This window comes from Schistocerca nitens, chromosome 5 (genome assembly GCF_023898315.1).
Source record: "Schistocerca nitens isolate TAMUIC-IGC-003100 chromosome 5, iqSchNite1.1, whole genome shotgun sequence".
NCBI lineage: Eukaryota > Metazoa > Arthropoda > Insecta > Orthoptera > Acrididae > Schistocerca > Schistocerca nitens.
The window spans coordinates 328276348-328301335 of NC_064618.1; the positions used below are offsets into that span (position 1 = coordinate 328276348).

General features: G+C 43.1%; 1 protein-coding gene across 1 annotated transcript in view; it reads left to right on the plus strand.

Annotated features, from left to right (window-relative positions):
* Window positions 1-24988, plus strand: part of LOC126260431 (A disintegrin and metalloproteinase with thrombospondin motifs adt-2-like) — a 192664-nt gene that overhangs the window by 67938 nt on the left and 99738 nt on the right. Inside the window, exons 5-7 of the mRNA XM_049957759.1 lie at window positions 7530-7582; window positions 11125-11274; window positions 16369-16580. Coding sequence (XP_049813716.1) covers window positions 7530-7582; window positions 11125-11274; window positions 16369-16580 — 415 coding nt within the window. The remainder of the gene's footprint in view (window positions 1-7529; window positions 7583-11124; window positions 11275-16368; window positions 16581-24988) is intronic.

Consider the following 24988-nt stretch of genomic DNA (forward strand, 5'->3'; position numbering starts at 1 on the left):
GTACAATCCTACAGTCACTCACATTCGATACCTTACAGTACACCACGGAATCATCAGCAAACAACCACAGATTGCCGCGCACACTGTCTGCCAAATCATTTGTTTATATAAAGAACAACAGCGGTCCTGTCACACTTCTCTGGGGCACTACTGACGGTACCCTTGTATCTGATGAACCCTCGCCGTTGGGGTCAACATAGTGGGTTCTATTACTTAAGAAACCCTCGAGCCACTCACATATCCATGAACTTATTCCAAATGCTCGTAGCTTCGTTAACACCCTGCAATGGAACATCATGTTACATGCTTTCCGGAAATCTAGAAATACGGAATCTGCCTGTTGCCCTTCATCTATAGTTTGCAGTATATTATGTGAGAAAAGGGCAAGGTGAATTGTGCTTGAGCGATGCTTTCTGAAACGAAGTACATTCGTATACATAAGCCTCGCGGTCTGAAGAAAATTTATTAAATTCGAACTAAGAATATTTTCAAAGATTCTGCAGCAAACACAAGCTGGGGATATTGGTTTGTACTTTTGCGTGTCATTTCTCTTACCCTCCATATATATTGGAGTCACCTGCGCCTTTTTCCGGTCGCTTGGGACTTCGTGCTGAGCGACAGGTTCACGATAAATGCAAGCTAGATAAGGAGACAAAACCGTGGAGTACTCTCATTCCCATCAGTCTGTTATATATCCTTGAGTCCTTCTTCGCTATGTATCACATACTCTTTACAATATTCGCGCCTCCATTCTGATTGCGTCAGAGGTATTAGTCTCCCGGTGCAGTAACGTCTGCATATTGTTGATGAGTCGGGCATACACTAATGTCTTTCAGTGTACACATAGCCAGACACCAACGCATAGAGGTCTAGAGAACGGGAAGGCCATACTACTGGATACCCTCAACCTATCCACCACCCATAAAACGTTGCAGCGAGGCACTGTCGCACGATCCGTAGAAAATGGTGTGGTGCCCCGTCGTGAACAGACCACAGCAGTTGCTTTTTTGCTACGGTAACCTTACCCTGTAGCGCTGGTAATTCAAAGCGCAGAAATCGATGGTTCACTTTCACAGCATTTGTTAACCTGTTTCTACATCTACATCCGTACTCCGCAAGCCACCTGACGGTGGGTGGCGGAGGGTGCTTTGAGTACCTCTATGGGTTCTCCTTTCCATTCTAGTCTCTTACTGTTCGTGGAAAGAAAGACTGTCGGTATGCTTTGGTGTGGGCTCTAATCTCTGATTTTATCCTCATGGTCTCTTCGCGAGATATACGTAGGAGGGAGCAATATACTGCTTGACTCCTCAGTGAAGGTATGTTCTCGAAACTTCAACAAAAGCCCGTACCGAGCTACTGAGCGTCTCTCCTGCAGAGTCTTCCACTGGAGTTTATCTATCATTTCCGTAACGCTTTCGCGATTACTAAATGATCCTGTAACGAAGCGCGCTGCTCTCCGTTGGACCTTCTTTATCACTTCTGTCAACCCTATCTGGTATGGATCAACACCAGTGAGCAGCATTCAAGCAGTGGGTGAACAAGTGTACTGTAACCAACTTCCTTTGTTTTCGGATTGCATTTTCTTAGGATTCTTCCAATGAATCTCAGTCTGGCATCTGCTTTACCGACGATTAATTTTATATGGTCATTCCATTTTAAATCACTCCTAATGCCTACTCCCAGATAATTTATGGAATTAACTGCTTCCAGTTGCTGACCTCCTATTTTGTAGCTAAATGATAAAGGATCTTTCTTTCTATGTATTCGCAGCACATTACACTTGCATACATTGAGATCCAATTGCTATTCACTGCACCATACGTCAATTCGTTCCAGATTCTGCTGCATTTCAGTACAATTTTCCATTGTTACAACCTCTCGATGTACTACAGCATCATCCGCAAAAAGCCTCAGTGAACTTCCGGCGTTATCCACAAGGTCATTTATGTATATTGTGAATAGCAACGGTCCTACGATACTCCCCTGCGGCACACCTGAATTCACTCTTACTTGAGAATGACATGCTGCGTTCTGTTATCTAGGAACTCTTCAATCCAATCACAAAATTGGTCTGATAGTCCATATGCTCTTACTTTGTTCATTAAACGACTGTGGGGAACTGTATCAAAAGCCTTGCGGAAGTCAAGAAACACGGCATTTACCTGGGAACCCGTGTCTATGGCCCTCTGGGTCTCGTGAACGAATAGCGCGAGCTGAGTTTCATACCATCGTCTTTTTCGCAACCTATGCTGATTCCTACAGAGTAGATTTCTAGTCTCCAGAAAAGTAATCACACTCCAACACAATATGTGTTCCAAAATTCTACAACTGATCGACGTTAGAGATATAGGTCTATAGTTCTGCACATCTGTTCGAGGTCCCTTCTTGAAAATGGGGATGACCTGTGCCCTTTTCCAATCTTTTGGAACGCTACGCTCTTCTAGAGACCTACGGTACACCGCTGCAAGAAGGGAGGCAAGTTCCTTCGTATACTTTGTGTAAAATCGAACTGGTATCCCGTCAGGTCCAGCGGCCTTTCCTCTTTTGAGTGATTTTAATTGTTTTTCTATCTATGGGAATGCTGTGCGCTTCCCTGCTAAGATGGTCCCGCACAAAAAACACTGTAAATGAGGTCAGGTGATCTTGAAGGCCGAGGGACAAGCCCTGCTGCACATATCCAAGTTGGATTACTTTGGAGCGTTAGATGTCTTATGTCAGTAGTGAAATACACAGGTCAGGGATGGTGGTTCTCGATGAAACACCGGTTTTCGGTCACACCAGTTCTTTTACTTGACTGTTAAAACCGCTCGCCGGCCGCGGTGGTCTCGCGGTTCTAGGTGCGCAGTCCTGAACCGTGCGACCGCTACGGTCGCAGGTTCGAATCCTGCCTCGGGCATGGATGTGTGTGATGTCCTTAGGTTAGTTAGGTTTCAGTAGTTCTAAGTTCTAGGGGACTGATGACCACAGCAGTTGAGTCCCATAGTGCTCAGAGCCATTTGAACAATTTTTTTAAAACCGCTCAAAATATCTCGTACCTAAAATCACCGATTTTTGGTTTTTAAATACTATTACTTCCAATAACGACTGTAGACGTGGAAGAAAGACTATAAATTCTAGTGGATGTGAAGGGGTTGAGCCCGCGGCAAAAATCGGTTTCATTTTTCTCCAGCAAAGATTGCGAAGGTGAAGGAGAGAGGCGACGCGACAGCAACAGCAAAAGGCCACAAACTGATGATTTCCTGCATCGTCACTTTTGGTTGACGTCATTTTTTCATCCTGAAGAAACCACAAAATTAAGGGTTCAGGTATTATCGATATCTACCATTTTGTCATCTGTGCGACAACCTAGAGAAGGAACTACAGTAAAGTCTTCCTCTATGAAACAGCTTTGGAAAAACATTTAGTATTTCGGCCTTTAGTCTGTCATCCTCTGTTTCAGTACCATTTTGGTCACAGAGTGTCTGGACATTTTGTTTTGATCCAGCTACCGCTTTGACATAAGACCAAAATTTCTTAGGATTTTCTGCCAAGTCACTACATAGAACTTTACTTTCCAATTCATTGAACGCCTCTCACATAGCCCTCCTCACACTACATGTCGCTTCGTGTAATTTTTGTTTGTCTACAAAGCTATGGCTACGTTTATGTTTGCTGTGAAGTTCCCTTTGCTTCCGCAGCAGTTTTCTAACTCGGTTGTTGTACCACGGTGGCTCTTTTGCATCTCTTACGATCTTGCTTGGCACATACTCATCTAATGCATATTGTACGATGGTTCTGAATTTTGTCCACTGATCCTTTGGTAAAGTGCATAGCTCTATGAGTCTATCGCCCACAGTTCCTGCCTAACAGCGATCGTGATGCCTCACCTCCATGAATGCTCGAGGATTCTTGTCAACTCACAAGTTCTTATCGCGGTAACTGACTATCCCATCTCTTGTGAACGCTGCATCAACTGAAATTAAACGCAGGCTGTGAGCTTCGGATGTTCATCGGCCCACAACTTAACAGGTATTGGTTTGCAGAGAAACACAACCTCATCAAAAGTACCCGTACACCTACTAGTGGACATTAATGTAGGGTATGTCCGTCTTTCGCCTTTATGAAGGCTTGAACTCAGATGGACACACTTTCAGTGAGGTGTCTAAAGGTCTGTGGAGGGATGACAGCGCTTTCTTCCTCAAGAGTCGAAACCAGAGAAGGTAGTTATGTTGGACTCAGGGGTCTGGAGAGAAGTCGACGTTCTACCACTTCCCAAAGGTTGAGGTCGGGATTCTGGGCAGGCAAGTCCATTTAAGGAATGTTACTGACCGCAAATCATTTCCTCACAGATCCTACTTGATGACATCATCTCCAGACTGTTCCTCAATTGTACGCAGTAGACAATGTTCTAAAATATGTTCATCTCCTTCAGCACTTAGCGTTTTCTTAAGCGCAATAAGGGGACCACACCTTAACCACGAATAACACCCTCGTAGCGTGACACCATGTCCTCTGTAGTTCAGCGTTGGCACAACACATGGTTGCAGGTCAAACTCAGACCTTTGATCGGATTGCGTGATACATCACTCCACATCACTTGTTTCCAGTGATCCGCTGCCCAGTGGCGTCGCTCTTTGGACCACCTCAAGCGTCGCTTAGTATTGACTACAGAAATGTGTCGCTTACGAGGAGTTGCTCGTCTATTATTCCCCATGCTTTTGAACTCCCTATGCACGGTAATTGTACTAGATAGACTGACAGTAAAACTTTGGAACTCACGAGTGATTCCACAAACGGATCACATGTGACGTTGCACATGCACTCTCCCTCATGCTCGACGGTCCCTCAAGCCCCTTGTTTGCTCTTGTTTTAGCTGTGGTTGTTCCTTCGCATTTCCGCTTCACAGTGTCTCTGATGGATCTGTTACTTAGGTGACGCCCAATGACTAGTCCAAGTGCGAAATCAATGAGCTCTCCTGCCGACTCATTCTACTGGTATTGCTACTCTGCTGACACAACGCTATTCCCTGCCCCCCCTTTTATACTGGAGGATTCGCCTCTCGCGACGTCTTGTGGTCAGTTGCGCATTACATAGGGACGTCCGAATGCTAGTTTTGAGCAGTACTACCTCTTGTAGGAATATGTGATCCTTCTTTTAAACACCTTGAATAAACAAAAATGTCATAACATAGCTTTAATAGATATGCAAACAATACAAGCGGACTGCCATATTTTACTACATAGTTTCTACAGAGAAAATAAATTTTTTCTATCGCTTCACGAAGCTTCCTGATCCGTTAATGGAAGAAAGAATTAGGCTTCCCCAATAGCATATGCACTCTTCGACTGCACTGTTGTCCGCAGAACATTCCCCTCCTAAGGCCTTTTTCAGTGGGCCAAAAAAGTGGTTGTCACGAGGATGTCATTGTACCCGTTCAGTTTTTCACGGGCTGGAGCTGCTTTACGCAACCGCGTGTTTCCCACATTGCAGATCTGTTGCCGTTGCCGTTTGGTGGGGTAAGCATTCTCAGTATCAAACAGAAGCCTTCAATAGGAGGCCTCACTCGCCGTCCTTTGCCAATACATTTAACTAACAAGCAATACGCCTCTTGGGTCTCAAAACGCAGTTTCCAAAACTCTCCCGTTGGACAGTCGGGTACAGATCGGTACCCCCTCTCCAGCTTTCCGCCACTCTATATTCGTCTTCTTGGTCTCTGGCGTATAGTGATGTAGCCATAGTTCGTCGAAGGTCACAATACCGTCCAAAAAATTTCTCCTTCAAAGTACTTTAGAAGTCGTTGACAGACGTTTTTCCGCAACTTCTTTCGTTCCTTGGTGAGAAGACGTGGAAACCAACCTCCCAAAATATTTTTCATATCCAGGTGTGTCTGATAAAGTAGTGTAGACTCTTATCCGCACCTGTGATGCAATCTCGGTAACAGTAATGTGGCGATTGTCTTCCACAAGCTCACGCACAGTTTGAATGTTGTCTTTATTAACACTTGTCGCCGGACACTTGACTTCTTCTCTTGATTAATGGGCTACGCGAATGTATTGACCGTGTTCACGTGAGCCTAATAATAGCAAGAAAATTTTAAGGGAATCGTTTCCGAAATGAACTGCTGATTATTGGGGAAAAGTGTACAACAAATTATTTTTATAAAACTTCCTGGCAAATTAAAACTGTGTGCCGGACCGAGACTGGAACTCGGGACCTCTGCCTTTCGCGAGCAAGTGCTATACCATCTGAGCTACCCAAGCACGACTCATGTCCCGTCCTCACAGCTTTACTTCTGCCAATACCTCGTCTCCTACCTTCTAAAATTTGCAGCTCTCCCGTGTACCTTCCAGAGTTTGCACTCTGGAAACATCCCCCAGGCTGTAGCTAAGCCATGTCTCCGCAATATCTTTTCTTTCAGGAGTGCTAGTTCTGCAAGGTTCGCAGGACAGCTTCTGTAAAGTTTGGAACGTAGGAGACGAGGTACTGGCAGAAGTAAAGCTGTGGGGACGGGGCGTGAGTCATGCTTGGGTAGCTCAGATGGTAGAGCACTTGCCCGCGAAAGGCAAAGGTCCCGAGTTCGAGTCTCGGTCCGGCATACAGATTCAATCTGTCAGGATGTTTCATATCAGCGCACACTCCGCTGCGGAGTGAAAAATCTCATTCTGGAATTATTTTTATAGATAACTCTGTACACCCCATGCTTACTGAAATTAGGAATGATGTATGTAGAACAGTACAATCATGCACGGTAAAGACGAAACGAAAAGAAAGAGTTGCCACGAAATTACAAATAACGCACAAAAAATAAAATGAATTAATTTGCAATATTACACGATCGCCAGTTCATTCGAACAACACCTGTTTGTTACCTAATCAATAATTACAACAGTAATAATTACACATTTCTTTAAGTATTTACGTACACATAACCAACACAACAACGCCCCAGAAATAACAGCGATAAAACATTAGTAATTGTTCTTTATTAAAACCAAAAGTAGTAACGTGGAATAAGAGGTAAATGATAGACTGAAGTAAATAATTGACTGGAGTAAACTTCCTATTACAGCAAAAATTGCGTTCCCTTACGGTAACGTTTACTTGCATGTACATACCTCATGAAATTTGCAAATGAAGTTCATTGAAATATTGTATCTTAAATAATTGGTAAGGTACCTGAGAGAATAAATAAGAACTAGTTTGCTGCACAATTTCAGTGTCGGAATGCGAAGTAGTTAAGCCGTCACAAAGTAACAATCTGATAAACAGCATGGAGTGAAAATATGCAAAAGTTTTGTAGCTTTAACTTGAATTCTAATTTTCCGAACTTACGTCAATTAAATTTAATTTGCTGTTAAATCATAATACCGAACATTGGCCCTGATTATCATGGAACAGAATGACTGACTTATTGAGGCGTCATTACTGATCAGTCTCACTCACATTTTAACAAGAACACTATTGGGAGGCATATAAAAGCAAAAATGAGAGGTCTTGATATAAAATTAAACGTTGCTGTAATATTAATGTTTTTGTTTTTACCGTTTCAGTTCCACTTGTGGCTGACAGAGAGGCACTAGTCAACGAAGTATCTGACATTTTTGTGAGTATCTCTCTCCTACGTTAAGGAAATTCAATAAAATTATCTAAACGTGTGTTTATTGTCACGAGTCGGGTCAGAGAAATGGAAACATGTAGCTATCGTACCACGCTGGATTGTTTAGTCTATATGTGGAACAAAAGAAAAAATCTTAAGTCTTAGAAACTGGAATTTAGAGAAATAATATAGGAAATGAAACGTAATTATTAGGGCTTGGATTTTATGTAATACCAAATTAAGAAATATGTACATAAATATGTAACCGAAATTGGAGAAATATGTAACTTTGTAATGAAGAAATCACATGTTAAATCCCAAATTGAAGTTTTTGTTAGAAAATATAAGTTCTTATATATTCTCGTAAAATATCTATGTTAATTCTTAATCAGTTCACTTTTGTTACAAAGTACTGAAGTACAAATGTGAAATGAACGGTGAGGGATGGTACTGGAATAATATTCCCAGGGGGTTCGACAATTTCACCATTAAATAAGCGAAACAAAATAACAAGATCTGAGTAGCCAGGGTTCTTATGCAGCACAAACTGCAGTGGTTACACCACCCACGTCACCCGGTACAACACAGTCCTTCCCAACTGCATGTTGCATTATTCCCACAGGTATACGTGAAGTCTCCAGTTTCTTGATACTTTTGGTCCGCCAGCTGTATGGACTGTATGAAACTGAAATGAGCACTTTAGAATTGTTGAATGCTGGTAAGGACTCACTCACAGGCGGTGTAGGATCAGAAGGAAAGTTCTCCATCACCGACTTACTGATTCAAAGTTCTTACTGTAAAAAATCACAGCTTCAGTCGATGTTGCCCACCTTCTTGTCACTGGCTCCGGAGGTAGAGGTATATCAGGCAGCTGTTGCTTCCAGCGTTGTACACGATACGGACATTTCAAGAAAACCTTTTTTGTTGCTGGTCAGTGGATTTACTTTTGAGAATTGATGCCTGTCTTGGCACCTCGTTGCAATAGACGAGTCTTAAATGTAACATGCACTAAATTAGGATAAAATTAATGAAGTGATTTCCACGCTTTCAGTACGTATGAAGTAGCGTCTTTGTACATCAATAGGACCCTCTCTTCTTTTACGCCATCTGGGCATAGTACCTAAATCCATCTTTAATGAATCGAGTAACTGTCGAACTATCTGTTGCCTCGAAAGGCTTACAATAAATTAAATAAGGTTTAGATGCTTCTTCAGAGTCCAACTTGCCCACAGTTAGTTTAGCGATGAAAAGACCTACAGCATCCGTCGTCCCATCATTATAAATCCTTGTAGGTGATTTGTCAATGTCATCCCCGATTTTCTTCTACTATGTCAACATAGAAAGAGTCCGGGTAATTCTTCCTGAGAGTGGGCTCGTCGGAAATGTTGCTGTTGTTGCAGTATTTCTGTAAGAAATGTTTAGATTCACGTACATGAAGTTTTTTCCACGAAATGTTCCCTGCAACCAATACAAAACATTGCTCTTTGTAAAATTCACTATCAGATGATGTAGGATGTGCCTGAAACTATATAAGTAGAGCCTGTTTCTTAGACGAAATCCGTTGTTTATTCCTAACACGTGGATTGCATGGTAAATTTTGTTCTTTGAGATTCCATCGTACATCGTATACGTTTATCACAAGTGTGACAGAGGACTATTTTACCATCATTGGTTATAGCACTGACAATAGAAATAATATCGAAATATATAAAATTATGCAGTAAGGTGTGACATGTGCGTTATACCTCAAAATATGTAATTTGCACTTCTAAATAAGGATCTTTTCAGTGTAATTCATCGACATTTTAATTTTTCTTGTAACTACATGTAAAGAAACGGAATATGTAATTACATATAATCCGGGCTCTAGTAATTCTTAAATTATATTTCGTAAGTGAAAACCTCATATGACTCGTGTGATCACGCTCATATTTTCAGGGTAGGGATCGTCAGTTAACTTCAGCCCCCCACACTACTACTGCAAATGGTTTTGAGAAATTAATTCAGGAGTCCACACCCAGTGTAAGTGATAGCGATAAAATACTACATTTCTTTCGCAACAAATAATCCTGCGAGAATACAGAGAGCGTTATGACGGATACTAAGTTTAGTGACTGCAAGATCGTTGTAGCGAGAATGCTTACCTTAACAACGAAATTGACCATAAACAAACGTAAAATGTCTGTATTTAAGAAAGCAGATAAAAATTTCCTGATGATTTCATGAGACAGTCCTTATTTCTAGCTATGCAAGCACAGACCAGACCTGAGTACATTCAAAGAAATGGTATTGACGGCACCTGAAAGTTTCATACCAAGTAAATTAATAAGAGATTCAACACATCTCCCAGGCCAAATGAGTGTGGTCAGGATACTGTTGAAAAAACAACGGGAAAAACATGCTAAATTCACAAGAATGAAAAACCTCTAAGATATGCATAAACCCGAAATTTAGCGCGCAGTTGAATGCGAAACGCTTTTAATAGTTTTCACAACGAAATTCCGTCTCTCCTAATCTGGCAGAAAGTCCAAACAGATTCTGATCGTATGTAAAGTATATCAACGACAAGATTCGATTGATATCGTGACACTAACGATAATGTTACAACTAATGGGGTACTAAACGCAGTTCTTTGAGATTTATTCACCAAATAACATGATGTAAATATTCCAGAATTCAAATCAAGAACAGCTGCCAACATGAGTAACTTAGAAGTGGACTGCGCAACATAATTAAAGCACAGACATTACTCTGCAACTGCGCAAAAGCGTGGCACCGAGCGTCATCACCCTCACTCTCAACGACGCATCAAACAGTCGAAAAAAAGCCCACAGTTTGGAAATTCATGTTAGCTTTAAAGTGGTTTAATGAAGTCACATTGGTACCAAATTTCACCGCAGGTCTGCCCAACGCCACCTTGGATGTGCCACACGATGAGGAAGTAGCTACAGCCCTCTTACCTACAGTTCGCCCCTTGTTTTGACGTCTCTGCAGTGGAGGTCAGAACCGCGACACACTGAGTTGAAATCACGCGGAAAACATACCAAACACACCGCAGCTCAGAATTGACAGGAAAAGGCCTCAGGTGGTAGCACAAAGGGAGTTAAAAAGCACCCCTTCCCTTGGGGCGCTGATCCCACACATTTCACGATCGAAAACCAACATCTCGCATTGCGATGAGCAATAGAAAGATGTTCTTGACAGTCTTCGACGCCTGTGACACCTTCGGGCGTTTCAACCCTTCTCTAAGCATAATGTGGTGTACATCTCCACGGAACGTGATCGAACTCATTTGGAGTGCAGCGCGACCGCAATTTTTGCTCACGTGTACAGGATGCAACCACGCCATAGAAAGGCGGAAAACAGGAGAGCTGAAGGTCGGAGGTCAACCTACAAACGTTCTTCCATTTCTCGATTGGAACGGGAGAGGAGGGAACTGACAGTGGAATCAGAAGTATCCTTCACAACAAACCAGAAGTTGTCTTGTGCAGTAGGTGTGTAGATGCAGACTTAGATGTAGATCAGCACATACGGTTACTTTTTGGCAGGAACCGGAGCGGCAGCGGCGGGGCAAGGCCTCCGGCTACACGGTGGAGGCGGCGCTGTTCTTCGACGAGGCCGCCTACAAGCTGTTCGCGCCCTTCTTCCACAACAGCGACGAGAGGCTACGCGATATGTTGCTCGCCTACGTCAACGGGGTACGTACCAGCCTTCCTGTCAGGAAGGTAGCAGTTCGTAATAATAGACGGCAAATCATCGAGTAAAACTGAAGTGATATCAGGTGTTCCCCAGGGAAGCGTCCTGGGACCTCTGCTCTTCCTGATCTATATAAATGACCCGGGAGACAATCTGAGCAGTTCTCTTAGGTTGTTCGCAGATGATGCTGTAATTTACCGTCTAGTAAGGTCATTCGAAGACCAGTATCAGTTGCAAAGCGATTTAGAAAAGATTGCTGTATGGTGTGGCAGGTGGCAGTTGACGCTAAATAACGAAAAGTGTGAGGTGATCCAGGTGAGTTCCAAAAGAAATCCGTTGGAATTCGATTACTCGATAAAAGTACAATTCTCAAGGCTGTCAATTCAACTAAGTACCTTGGTGTTAAAATTACGAACAACTTCAGTTGGAAAGACCACATAGATAATATTGTGGGGAAGGCCAGCCAAAGGTTGCGTTTCATTGGTAGGACACTTAGAAGATGCAACAAGTTCACCAAAGAGACAGCTTACTCTACACTCGTTCGTCCTCTGTTAGAATATTGCTGCGCGGTGTGGGATCCTTTCCAGGTGGGATTGACGGAGGACATCGAAAGGGTGCATAAAAGGGCAGCTCGTTTTGTATTGTCACGTAATAGGGGAGAGAGTGTCGCAGATATGATACGCGAGTTGGGATGGAAGTCATTAAAGCAAAGACGTTTTTCGGCGCGGCGAGATCTATTTACGAAATTTCAGTCACCAACTTTCTCTTCCGAATGCGAAAATATTTTGTTGCGCCCAACCTACATAGGTAGGAATGATCATCAAAATAAAATAAGAGAAATCAGAGCTCGAACAAAAAGGTTTAGGTGTTCGTTTTTCCCGCGCGCTGTTCGGGAGTGGAATGGTAGAGAGATAGTATGATTGTGGTTCGATGAACCCTCTGCCAAGCACTTAAATGTGAATTGCAGAGTAGTCATGTAGATGTAGATGTGGAATGACGTAAACACAGGGGGCGCTACTATCTCGTTCAGTCGATCAGTGTCTTATTGTCTCCGTTTGAACAAACTGAATAAATACATTGTATACGACTGAAAACTTCAGATGTAGTCGCAAATTCTCATACAACTTGTCTTGTAAAACTTCCTGGCAGATTAAAACTGTGTGCCGGGCCGAGACTCGAACTCTGGGTCTTTGCCTTCCGCGGGCAAGATCCCGCGAAAGGCGAAGGTCCCGAGTTCGAGTCTCGGTTCGGCACACGTTTTAATCGGCCAGGAAGTTTCATACCAGCGCACACTCCCCTGCAGAGTGAAAAACTCATTCTGGAAACATCCCCCAGGCTGTGGCTAAGCCATGTCTTCGCAATATCCTTTCTTCCAGGAGTGCTAGTTCTGCAAGGCTCGCAGAAGAGCTTCTGTGAAGTTTGGAGACGAGGTGCTGTCAGAACTGAAGCTGTGAGGATGGGTCGTGAGTCGTGTTCGGGTAGCTCAGATGGTAGAGCACTTGTCCGCAAAGGCAAAGATCCCGAGTTCGAGTCTCGGTACGGCACACAGTTTTAATCTGCCAGGAAGTTTCATATCAGCGCACACTCCGCTGCAGAGTGAATATCTCATTCTGGAAACTTGTCTTGTATTCGCACCATGTCACCGCTTGGTCTTTTATCGTCTCCAAAGTACAAATATCTCCTCCCACACCTGCCAAAAGCTCTCCGTTGGAGGCAGAGCGTTATCCACCCACAATTTCTTACCATTTCTGAGTAGGGCGTAATAACGTACTAAATATAATGAATAGAGGAAATGCTCCAACAGTTAATAATGCAAATCCCACAGTTCTGTCATTGTCAAATATTTGTGGATAAATAAATAGTGCTCGTGAAACACGAATTAGTTTCTTTTGCTTTCCGGACCTCTTCTTTGAAATTTTTCACGTAGTTGTTGTAGATGACCCAAATAGTGTTCCCCAGATATCGCTTTACCCTTTGCTAGAAAATCGATGGACCAAGGAAAACACGGGTTATAACCGTTCCGGTGGATGGACAAATCTTTTTCTTTTAGCAGGGCCACTGAGTTCCTTTCACCCAATGATTTCATTGCTGTTTTGTTCCTACTCTGAAGTGGTGGACTTGTGTCTTGTCCGTAGTAAAAAATTGTTATATAAAATCAGTTTGATTAGCCTACTTTGACATTTAGTTTTTTGTATTCGTTTTTGGTTATAATTATTGACGATAAAAGCGTACCGCGCTCTTTCTTCTAGTATGCCAGTGGATTCAAGTATTTAGTACCGTTAACAGTCGATCATCCTGTTGTTCACACGTGTGGTCGTTGTTTTGGGAAGTTCTTCACGTTCATCGTCAGGGGTATTACTACGCACTTAGTTCACACTCTAGTTACTCGAAAGGTGGAAAATAAAGCATCGCTCGTTCTAAACTACCTATATTGATTAATATACATCGGTCAAACAGAATAATTTTTTGACGACCCAATACTCGAGTTTTTCTGCTTGAACGAAACTTAGTCCGAATGCCTTCTTTAAAAAGCTGTACAAAAATCTATTACTTAGACCGAATTAATACTTGTCTAGTTTATTGTGCAAACTGTACCAACATGAAAATATGGATACATACGCCATTGCTATAACAGGCCGAAAACTTTTCACGTAGCCAAGTTAAGATACGTTTTTGCTGATGCTGTAACGCAACATTTTTTTTTAATTGGCCAGTTTCAGCTTCATAGTCATTATCAAGCATTTGTATGTAAATGATCGTATGTCTAATTGTGACCTGTAAATGAGCCGGCCGGGGTGGCCGAGCAGTTCTAGGCGCTACAGTTTGGAACCGCGCGACCGGTACGGTCGCAGGTTCGAATCCTGCCTCGGGTATGGATGTGTGTGGTGTCCTTAGGTTAGTTAGGTTTAAGTAGTTCTAAATTCTAGGGGACTGATGACCTTAGAAGCTAAGTCTCATAGTGCTCAGAGCCATTTGAACCATTTTGAACCTATAAATGAAATAAAACAATGCCAAGGGATTGTCTACAAACAGCAGAATTACGAACACTTCCAAGGAAATACTTGATAATGACTATGAGGTTCAAAGTGTCTAACAGCAAATAAAAATGTCACTTCTAGTTACAGCCTCTACGAAAACATGTCTTTAGTTCATCAGCATTCTATGGCTGTGAATCCACATTGAGTAAGTTCTAGCAGTAGACTCCCAAAAAGAGAGCCAGGTAGTGGAAGCTCTAAATGGACTTTTATGCCTGTGCTGGCAGCTCGGAAGTAATGTAGTCTGAAGTATATGACACTGCTTTCACGATTTGTAATATTAGTATCTGTTTAGATAGCTTAAAAAATCTTACTTTCGATAATCTAACCATGTAGGTTCAAAAAACCCATCTGTGTAAAAAAATTTCTTAGATCGTCGCTGAGCAGCGACCACCTGATATTTCAAAGAATACCTTACGCGCCACGGCGCGGAATACGAATTGTTCATAATTTGTATCGATAGAGATATTTTGTGTTTCTTATTTTTTTGACAGCTGAAGAACTGTAATATTCTTCTGTTAACACATTCGTGATATTTTTTAAAGACGGCGGAGGCGTATATGGCGTGGTCCGCAATCACTAATTAATTATTATAAAATATTACTATTGTGCAGTGCTATGTAAGAATTTTTGTGTGCAGCTAAGATGAAATGTCGAAAATTCCAAAAGACTTTATTTAAAGAAACAGCCGGCAAGGTATAAAATTGAAATGTACGGATCCTATTGTTACAAATACTGACTAAGGTAATTAAATTCATTATTGTGCTCTCAGATGCTGTAGTGCCTACTTATTACTTAAAGTATTTCTATACTATCCATATCCTATTAATGGCAACAGAAATCACGGTGTTTTTATAGTTTTTATACAGCTACCAGGGACAGACTGCATGTCGGCAAACGTCATAGTTAAGGCAGAAGGCGCATTGCTATTTACCTTGTTTGTGATTTAAATCCAACTTCTTTTAATGTGTGGTGTTGTATAGCAAAGAAAATTTCCAGCTCTGTCTGGTCCCTTAGGTTTCTCTGTTCGTAGTTGCTATGTCTCATATCCGGTCGTGATCGAACATATCACGACACAAATAAATTAAGTGGCAATGCGAACTCTGTTCTTGATCCTGAGAACGCTACGCCTTCTGCAAACGGTTTCAGGTGAAATATAGATAAACTATAACTTACAATATTTAAGTCTTTTGAAAAGTCTTTGCTCTTCCCGCCAAGAATTGGTACAAACTCACAACAGATTTCTGAATCTTCACAAGAGAATAATAATTTGATCAATATATTAAAAAAAAACACAGATTACTCTGCTTTTTTCTTAAACTGAAACACAGTCACGGTACAATAAATGAAATAATTCGTAAGCTGTCCGTGTTATGACAAACTCGACAACAACCACAACTGAACAAGGTCCTTTAACCAGGAACCCCAAGAATCGGAAGCCGAATAGTCGTACGCAGTGAAGTCTCCCAAAGGAGCAATGAGTTAAGAATCGAACTGCAATGGCCATGGCAAATATTCGTGGTCACTCAAGAGACGCCGAAAGCTGCTAAACGATTCGAAGTGAAACCGTACGGACGTTGTTGGTTCCCAAATACTGGCCACGAGCAGTAATTAAGAGCACTATTGGACGCGTTGCGAACGCTCCCTGGCGGTGGCCGTGAAGTCTTTCCGAGCGTCTCGTAGCGCTGGCTGCAGTGTCTGTCAGTGACTCTGCGGTCTCCATATGTGTGTCTGACTCGGAACCTGAGTCGCCGTTAGGTCGAGATGATAGGAAAATATCGGCACTGAAGGAGTAGTCCTTCAGTCCTATAAGCAAACAATTATAAGCTTACACGCACAGGCCTTGTAGCCCCACCACATGTACCCATTAATATCACTGGCATCTCATTGCTAGGTCGAGAAGTTTTCCGTGTGTCCTGATATGTGTAGCGCTCTCTTCAAATGGGAGTCACATATTTGAAGCTGAAAAGGGGCTTTTGCTGGAAGCCCTCAAGTGGCACGTGGTGCGAGCCTTGACCGGATGGTGCCGCAGAACCAACATGAGACTCGACTGGTGCGCAGGTGCAGGCGCTGTACCACCACCCCAGCCTGGGCGGCCGGGTGGAGATCTCGCTGGTGCGGCTGGAGCTGATGAGCAGCCAGCCCGCCGACCTGCCGCACCACGACGGCGAGCGCGGCGCCCTGCTGGACTCCTTCTGCGCCTTCAGCGAGAAGCACAACCCCAAGGGCGACAGCGACCCCAACCACTGGGACATGGCGCTCTACGTCTCAGGGTGAGTACACGCTGGCTGGCTTCTAGCTACTTGTCCTCTTGTTACGGACGCCTCTTCTGCGACGCAAAGGCGACAGGTGACTGTTTAATTACACTGAGCAGGTGCAGAGAAAGCAGTCCCTCTCTCCTTAAGTGCGTCGATAATTTCTAATATGAGTTTTTGCACGTTCGCCAGTTTTACATGCTCTCAGCATTGAAATACGCTGCATAGGCAAAAACAGATTGCGTTAGTTCTTTGTGGAAGTTCGCTTCTTAATACAAACACACTTCCAACATATACTATTCACCTAGCTTGTCGAGAAAAAATAGAGAGGGGTCAAAAAAAAGTGTATCCACTGTTTAAGAGTACATAACTGGCCAACTAATTGACAGAGTTGTTTCATCTTTAGAAGACACTGTTATCCAACACAGAGAAGACAAAGGGCGTAGAATAGATCTGTGGGAAGAGTTACAAATTTTCAAACATCTTGAGCTCAAGGACGGTAATATACTGAACGACCAGTTGAGCCTTGCTTGAAGACAATTTTTCGAATGCTTTAGCCGGCCGGAGTGGCCGTGCGGTTCTAGGCGCTACAGTCTGGAGCCGAGCGATCGCTACGGTCGCAGGTTCGAATCCTGCCTCGGGCATGGATATGTGTGAGTCCTTAGGTTAGTTAGGTTTAATTAGTTCTAAGTTCTAGGCGACTGATGACCTCAGAAGTTAAGTCGCATAGTGCTCAGAGCCATTTTTTTTTCGAAGAACTGTTTACGGTATAACATTAATGCTGGTAACCTTAGTGGTTTATTTCCTCAGGAAGCTATGATGCACCTTCAGTGCTTTAAGCTCACTACCCCTTGTGTAATGGTGGTTTTGTCACGATGTATGTTTGCTACTACATCGGCCCTTATGTGATTTTGCCTGGCTCTAAAATTTTGTTTTTCCTGTGAATGTGTATTAACAGGCTCGTGTACCAATATTTGTAATTCCTTCTTGAGAAGAGCCATTATTGTCAATTTTAAAGTTCTGACATGTATACCGTTTGTGGGCTTCACTGATGTAGTAACATAATTTTTTTATATTTTGGCTGTATTTGCCACTGGGCGTAAGTTTCTCGGCGTAAGCGCCACCTGCCTTTTTTTATGTATAACTACATTATTTGTACCAATGCTCCCATATTGTTATAACGGGAGTGTTAATTTCCTTCCTTTTTTATTGTTACTCTACCTAAGGACGTTATTAATACTGATAATTTACACGTTGCCTTTGTACGCCAGTTGGCAAATGTTTCTCGGCACGAGCGCCACCTGCCCTGTTTTCAGAGTAACTACGCTCGCCGATTACACTCAGTCGGTTGTGAGCTCTGCAAGATCCATGAGCTATTTTTTATTAACGAAACAAACCCTAATTCTAGGGCTGTATTTAATTTTTGACACATGGATCTATGCCGACAATTGTAAAAACTGCGATGGTACATTAGTCCTTACTAACGTAAAATTGTAAGTACCAGTCGTCGTTATCATACTTCTGTAATGCAAGAGTTCTCTAAATTGTCTTAAAATTTATTCTTGGCTTATAAGTTTCATACTTTTCTAATGTAAGCTATGATGTTCATTGTCCTTAGGTTACCTTCTGAAGAAGTCAAATTTGTATTTGTCGAAACCTAGGTAAAGAGTTTCTTTATCCATTGCAACTGGTCGGCTGTTTATAATTTTAGTACTTTGGTAGTGTAATAGTTTGTAGTTCCGGCAATCGCCACACAAGCGTTGTACATCCTACGATTGCTACACGCAATGAACGAGGACGACCCATATCGTAGAATGGAGTACTGCGAGTGGTTTACTAACATGGTGCGCAAAGATGAAGAGTTTGCAGAGATGACTGTGTGGTCTGATGAGGCACAGTTCAAACTACATGGTACAATAAATCGCCACAGTTGCATCTACTGGGCCGCCGAAAATCCGAACGTCCATGTAGACAAAGCCGCGAATTTGCCAGGATAAAATGTGTGGTGTGGGTTGTCTTACCGGGGCTTGATTGGGCCATTCTTCTTTGACGGCACAGTTACCGGTGAGGTGTACCTTCAGAAGCTTCAGACATCCATTTTACCTGCCATCCGAGACTTGTATGGAGACGGAAGAGTTCACTTTCAACAAGATGGTGCCCCAGCCCACTACCAAAATCGTGTTAGGGTGTATCTCGAGGAAAATCTACCAGGAAGATGGATAAGTCGTAGAGGTGCTGTGGAGTATCCACCACGTTCCCCAGACCTAACTCCTCTGGACTTTTACCTGTAGGGAAAACTAAAGGACGTCGTTTATCGACAAAAGCCACGTACATTGGATGAACTTCGAAAATCCATCGTACATTCATGTGCTAATATCCAAATGAACACGTTGCAGTCAGTAGCTCGTGCTGCAGTTCGGCGGCATCGTTTGTATGTAAATGTTAATGGTGACCATTTCGAACACCTGCAGTGATATCTTTAAGTTGGACTTTAAGCTACACTTTCACCAAAAATGAGACAACTCCGTCAATTAGTTTGCAAGTTATGGACTTTTAAACAGTGGATACATTTTTTTGGACCCCTCTGTATATGCACCGATCAGGCAGAACATTATGACCACCGACCTGCTAGCGACACCTGCCGAGGAATGACTGCTAGTCAGACACAAGCACAGTGCATGTAGTATCAGTGAGCATGCTGTCCATGTGTAGAACGGGGGAGGCGCCGTCTTTGTGAGTTTGACCGAGGGCAGATTGTGATGGCTCGGAGGCTCGGCACGACCATTTCTAAAACAAATGATGACTAACTGACAACCTCAGCTGCTGACAGGTGTTGTTATACCTCGATGTGGACAGCTGAAAATGTGTGCCCCGACCGGGACTCGAACCCGGGATCTCCTGCTTACATGGCAGACGCTCTATCCATCTGAGCCACCGAGGACACAGATGAATAGCGCGACTGCAGGGACTTATCCCTTGCACGCTTCCCGTGAGACTCACATTCCCAACTGTCCACAATTCTACATATGTATTGTACCTTATAGACATTCGCCCACCCACTCATTACTCGCGCACGCGCTGGCGATTCCCGTCAGAGTTTGGGCAACCTGTGCGCATTCGCACAGACAAAGGTCAATGGCTAGGTAGCCTTTTAACTATATATGCAAAGACAGTAACTTGTTCTCGAAAGAACAGTTATTGTTGATGACCGTGCAGCTTTTCCCTGAAATAAATGATGACTAACTGACAACCTCAGCTGCTGACAGGTGTTGTTGTTATACCTCGATGTGGACAGCTGAAAATGTGTGCCCCGACCGGGACTCGAACCCGGGATCTCCTGCTTACATGGCAGACGCTCTATCCATCTGAGCCACCGAGGACACAGATGAATAGCGCGACTGCAGGGACTTATCCCTTGCACGCTTCCCGTGAGACTCACATTCCCAACTGTCCACAATTCTACATATGTATTGTACCTTATAGACATTTGCCCACCCACTCATTACTCGCGCACGCGCTGGCGATTCCCGTAAGAGTTTGGGCAACCTGTGCGCATTCGCACAGACAAAGGTCAATGGCTAGGTAGCCTTTTAACTATATAATCAAAGACAGTAACTTGTTCTCGAAAGAACAGTTATTGTTGATGACCGTGCAGCTTTTCCCTGATATAAATGATGACTAACTGACAACCTCAGCTGCTGACAGGTGTTGTTGTTATACCTCGATGTCCACAAAGATGTTGAGTGCACCGACGAGCCAATGAGTCGTTTAATCGTCAGTGTGTGGAGAGTGTAATTCAAGCCGGAGGCGATTCTATGATGTTTTGGTGGTGGTTTTAGTATCACTGTGAAATTCCTCTTATTTTGGACGCTGTTTATTTTGTTTGTTTAATAATGTGTTTGAACGCTGCAGTTAGGATAACGAATTCGCTCTCTTAAGCAGCAATATAGACGACTATTGTGGCGAGTAAGAAAGGATTTCCTACAGGTGGAAAGCAGGCTGCTAGGCCGTTAAGCGACGTTTAATTATAATGATAATTCTAATAAAATGTACGAAGAACGTTGTGTTTTAATAAATCTACGATACTGCGTGTGGCGTTAAAAAGACGTCATGTGTGCATCAAGTCCTGCGAGCAGCTACTTGCGTGAGAGGGGGACCACATCGAGAGCTAACGGAAGTCGACAGCAGTTCCCGCGATTGTCGATATTGCGTGTGACGTCAAAATGACGTCGTGTTTGCAGGGTGTCTTGTGAAATGAGTATTACCCGATTGATTAACAGTGTGCTTCCGAGATTTCTGTTGAGTTGTTGTTTAAATTTTCTGCACAATGTTTCGACGACCGACCCAGACAACTTATTCAGGTGCTACGAGTTGTGCTGTTATGTGTACTGTAACTTCCCCGCAAAATTTCGAACGACAATATTTAAATGTTAACGAGAATAGAACCTAGTGTAACCTCCCAGCAAATAAAATAATTTATTGACAATGACAATTAAATGAGAAATAGCAATCTGAGCCAAATGTAAGCTGCCCACAAAAATGTAAGACAATTCAATGATAATGAAATCTCAGTGACAATGAAAACGCAAATAGACCGAAATGTCGATCTTGGGCCCTGTGCAACTTTGAATTTAAGTGAAACTTTTCTGTAAGGAAATGTATGGGAAACTTTCTTTCAATTCAAATGATTGTTTTCTTAAAAATTTGCTTTGAAAATAAAATTATTATTGGGGCATTTCTTGGACAAATTAATTACAGTTAAGATACATTACATTCTCAGATGTGCGCAATGCTGCTTCATTGCCTTATTTAAAAAATATACCTCGTCCCGAATCTTGACCAGAGGCCCATGTCGACGCCCGCCGACTCCTCACACACAACTGCGACTGTTTCTCGCGCGCTACTAGCACTGACTGAGTGCAACTAGCAACTACAACTACTGACTCCCTACATGCAACTGAACTCTCGCGCGGTCAAGCGTAGACTAGCCACGATAGATAACTCTCTGGTCAGAGATTCTGTCATGCCTCGCCATCGCTGGTACTGAATACATGAATGCATACGCGTTTCAGTACTCACTGCCTGGGTACCAACCAGATTGCGAACTGTTGTTGGTCTCACACCGCTATTATAGCCGAGTTCGATTCCCGAAGCTCCTTACGCCCTTTGACGCTCTTCTTTCTCAGAGGTGTCACTAGTATTCCGTGAAACACGTAGCCTCCCAGCGTTTTCAAACTCTGGTGGATGTGTTGGCTGGCGAGATCAAAGGGCTTAGTGAGCGTCCTGAATCGAAATTTACTATAATTGGCGGCGAGAGACCAACGTTAGTTTACAGTGTGTTTACACCCCAAGCAGTGTGTACACGTAACAGCACAAGTCGCAGTATCTGAAGAAGACGGCCGTCTAATTCATCGTAATACTGTGCAGAAAATGGAAACAACAAAGCGGTCGAACACCTGGAAGCACACTATTAATTGCATGAACCGGGATTTTCAGGAAACATTCTCGGTAACCAAGTTTCGCTCTTTCTCCCACATCTTCACGATGAGCATGAGTGGACACTCGCGTGATACAAGATAACAATAAGTGTAATCCCAGGACTGCACCTATTCCACTTGGATTGGACCTCCGAAAGCACTGACCTTAGTCCCATAGAAATTTTTAAGGCTGCTCGGAACAACGGATGAAAAGTAGCAAGGAGAATCCCCAGTAATTCTGTAGTTTTGCGATATATAATCAGAAATAGGTATGGCATACCCTCTTCCTTGCCGAGATGAAACCGTTGTTAAGGCCGGAGCTGGTGTTGCAGGGTATTACCGTGATGTCTGCTGGGGCTTACTAATTCTTTTGCCGTTATGATTAGTTTCCGAAAAGCAGGAAGTATGAACAGATAAAAGTGTCGCAGCGTGTGCAGGCAGTGGGGAAAAATTATTTTAACATTTAGTACTGTCGATATAGTAGCCAACGCAGCAACGCAGAGGTGAAAGTTTTGCAATCTGTATAGTTCAAAGATGAGGTCTCATTCAACCGTGATGGGGTTTGTAAGTGCCGCTGCAGCCATATCTAAGCGACAAAATTTCGTCTTCCAAGCTCGTCTCATATCACCAGCAGCGATTCTTTATCCTCTTGGGAGCTACGGTTGTCCAAGAGCAACTAATGCGACGTTATTTGCGGTCACCCACTTTGAATGGTGCACTCTACCTGATGTTCATTGGCTATGTGGTGACACTGTTGTCGCACAGTGTAACTCTTCTTGTCAGTCGGCGAATGTGCTTATGACATGACCGTGCACAGCACCACTTCAGTGTTATTTACCATGAGTGCGTGGCGGAGATGTACCCACTGTACATGATTGCTGGCACCGGTCGACACGATAATGTGCGGTTGCAAGAAGACCGGGCTCTGGACTATCACGTGGCACTACCGTCGTGTTCGACGTATGTCTCTGGCACATCGTACTGCATATTCAGCTGCAATTTGAGCAGCAGTTGGCACCACACTGACACAATTAATTATTACAAATCGGTTATTTCAAGGACAGGGGTAGAGATCTGTTGTGTTTTGTGATGGTGCCATTGATGACCGTGTGTTGATTAGAAAGAAGCCAGTTGAGCGCCTGCAACCAACCTGTCTGTGTGCTAGACACACTGGACCTACATCTGGAGTTATGGTCTGAGCTGCGACTTCGTATGACATCAGGAGCACTCTTGTGGTTATCCCACGCATTCTGACTGCAAATTTGTACGTCAGTCTGATGATTCGACATGTGCTTCCAAGCATGAACATCATTCCAGGGGCTGTTTTCCAAGAGGGTAAAGCGCAACTACAACCCACTGTTGTAATCCAACATACTCTACAGAGTGTCGACATGTAGCCTCGACCTGCTCGATCACCATATCTGTCTCCAGTAGAGCACATATGGTACATCATCGGACGAGAACTCCAGCGTCATCCACAAATAGCATTAACCGTCTCTGTATTGACCGATGAAGTGCGACAGGCATGAAACTCCATCCCACAAACTGACATCTGGCACCTGTACATCACAATCCATGCACGTTTGAATGCTTGCCTTCAACATTCTGACTGTTACTCCGGTTACTATTGTACCAGCATTTCACATTTGCAATGGTTTTTTTTAGCGCTTGCATTAAAATGTGCTCTTGCAAGATGTTTCTTCCGTCAGGGTAAAGAAACTAAAATCTTGTCCCATGCTTCGACTTACTTGGATCCTATTATTGAAGGAGCAGTAGAAATTAGAATCTGCGAGAACAGTTTCAACCGGGACAGAGACGTTATTAGTGTTTAGAAGCGGGCTCTTGACGCTGAGGAGACACAGAGAAACGCGCTGAACTGTTTATGTTCCTACGAGAGCGCTGTTACCACCGTCCAGACATTGGACCAATCTATGGCAGGAAGACGTAATGATGATAAACACTCTAGCATTCTGCGTGGTGTCTGTTTGTTCTAAGTCGTGTCTCCCTACCACTTTCGCGAAACGACGCCCTGAGCGTGTTCTTTTAGGGAATTGACTAGTTTGAACCTGGGACCTGTTGCTGGTAAGGAGACGCCAGACCACACATTACATGTAGAGTTCAGAAGAGTTCAGTGAGACTAGCGATGATATAACCAAATACTTAATGATTTCAGCATCAGCTCCATTGCACTCCCTGTAAAAGAATCTTAATACTAACTAAATTTAGTGGAAGGGGTACAAGGCTTTCCTATTTTTAGTTATCTGGTAAAAAACGTCGAAAACAGTTAAGTTTACCATTGGGATCTTTATTCTACTCACTAAACATTGTTTATAAATTGTACTATTGATAAAAGGAAATAATTTCATACAGGATGATAAAAACCAACTGCATTCAACTAAAATGTGAACGAATATTCCCTGAATGGGTTTCCAAGTTCTACAATGACCTATGCCATATCACATCTATAATCTAGGTTAGGTTTAAATTAAGTTTCATAAAAGAGAAAACTATCAAAAATGGTCTGCAGTGACCCACAATTATCTGTAATTACTTACTTAACTTGTCGTAAATTACAGTGCCTGATGTGGCTTCTCAATAATTATATAACAGAAAAATCATCACGTTTCAGATTTTAACTTCAAGTAGCAAATGTGAATACCATGAAGTTTAATTGACGATCGACACTAGTATTACGTAAAAAGGGGATGTAACAGATGAGATTTCTGCAGTTCTGAGTGAAGCCTTATGCGCTCTTGTGCGGCATCGCATGCGTTCATTACCTTGTCGGTGGTTAGGCAGCGTCAGGGGCGGCTGGCAGCGCAGCTCCACACACCTCACCATCTCGGTAGCAACTCTTTCGAACTTATCTTTACTACTGTTTGCCGAAGTTGGTTTAAGAAAAAGGTATCTGGCTGTGTTTTCAACTGACCAATCAGCGTCTCAATAACC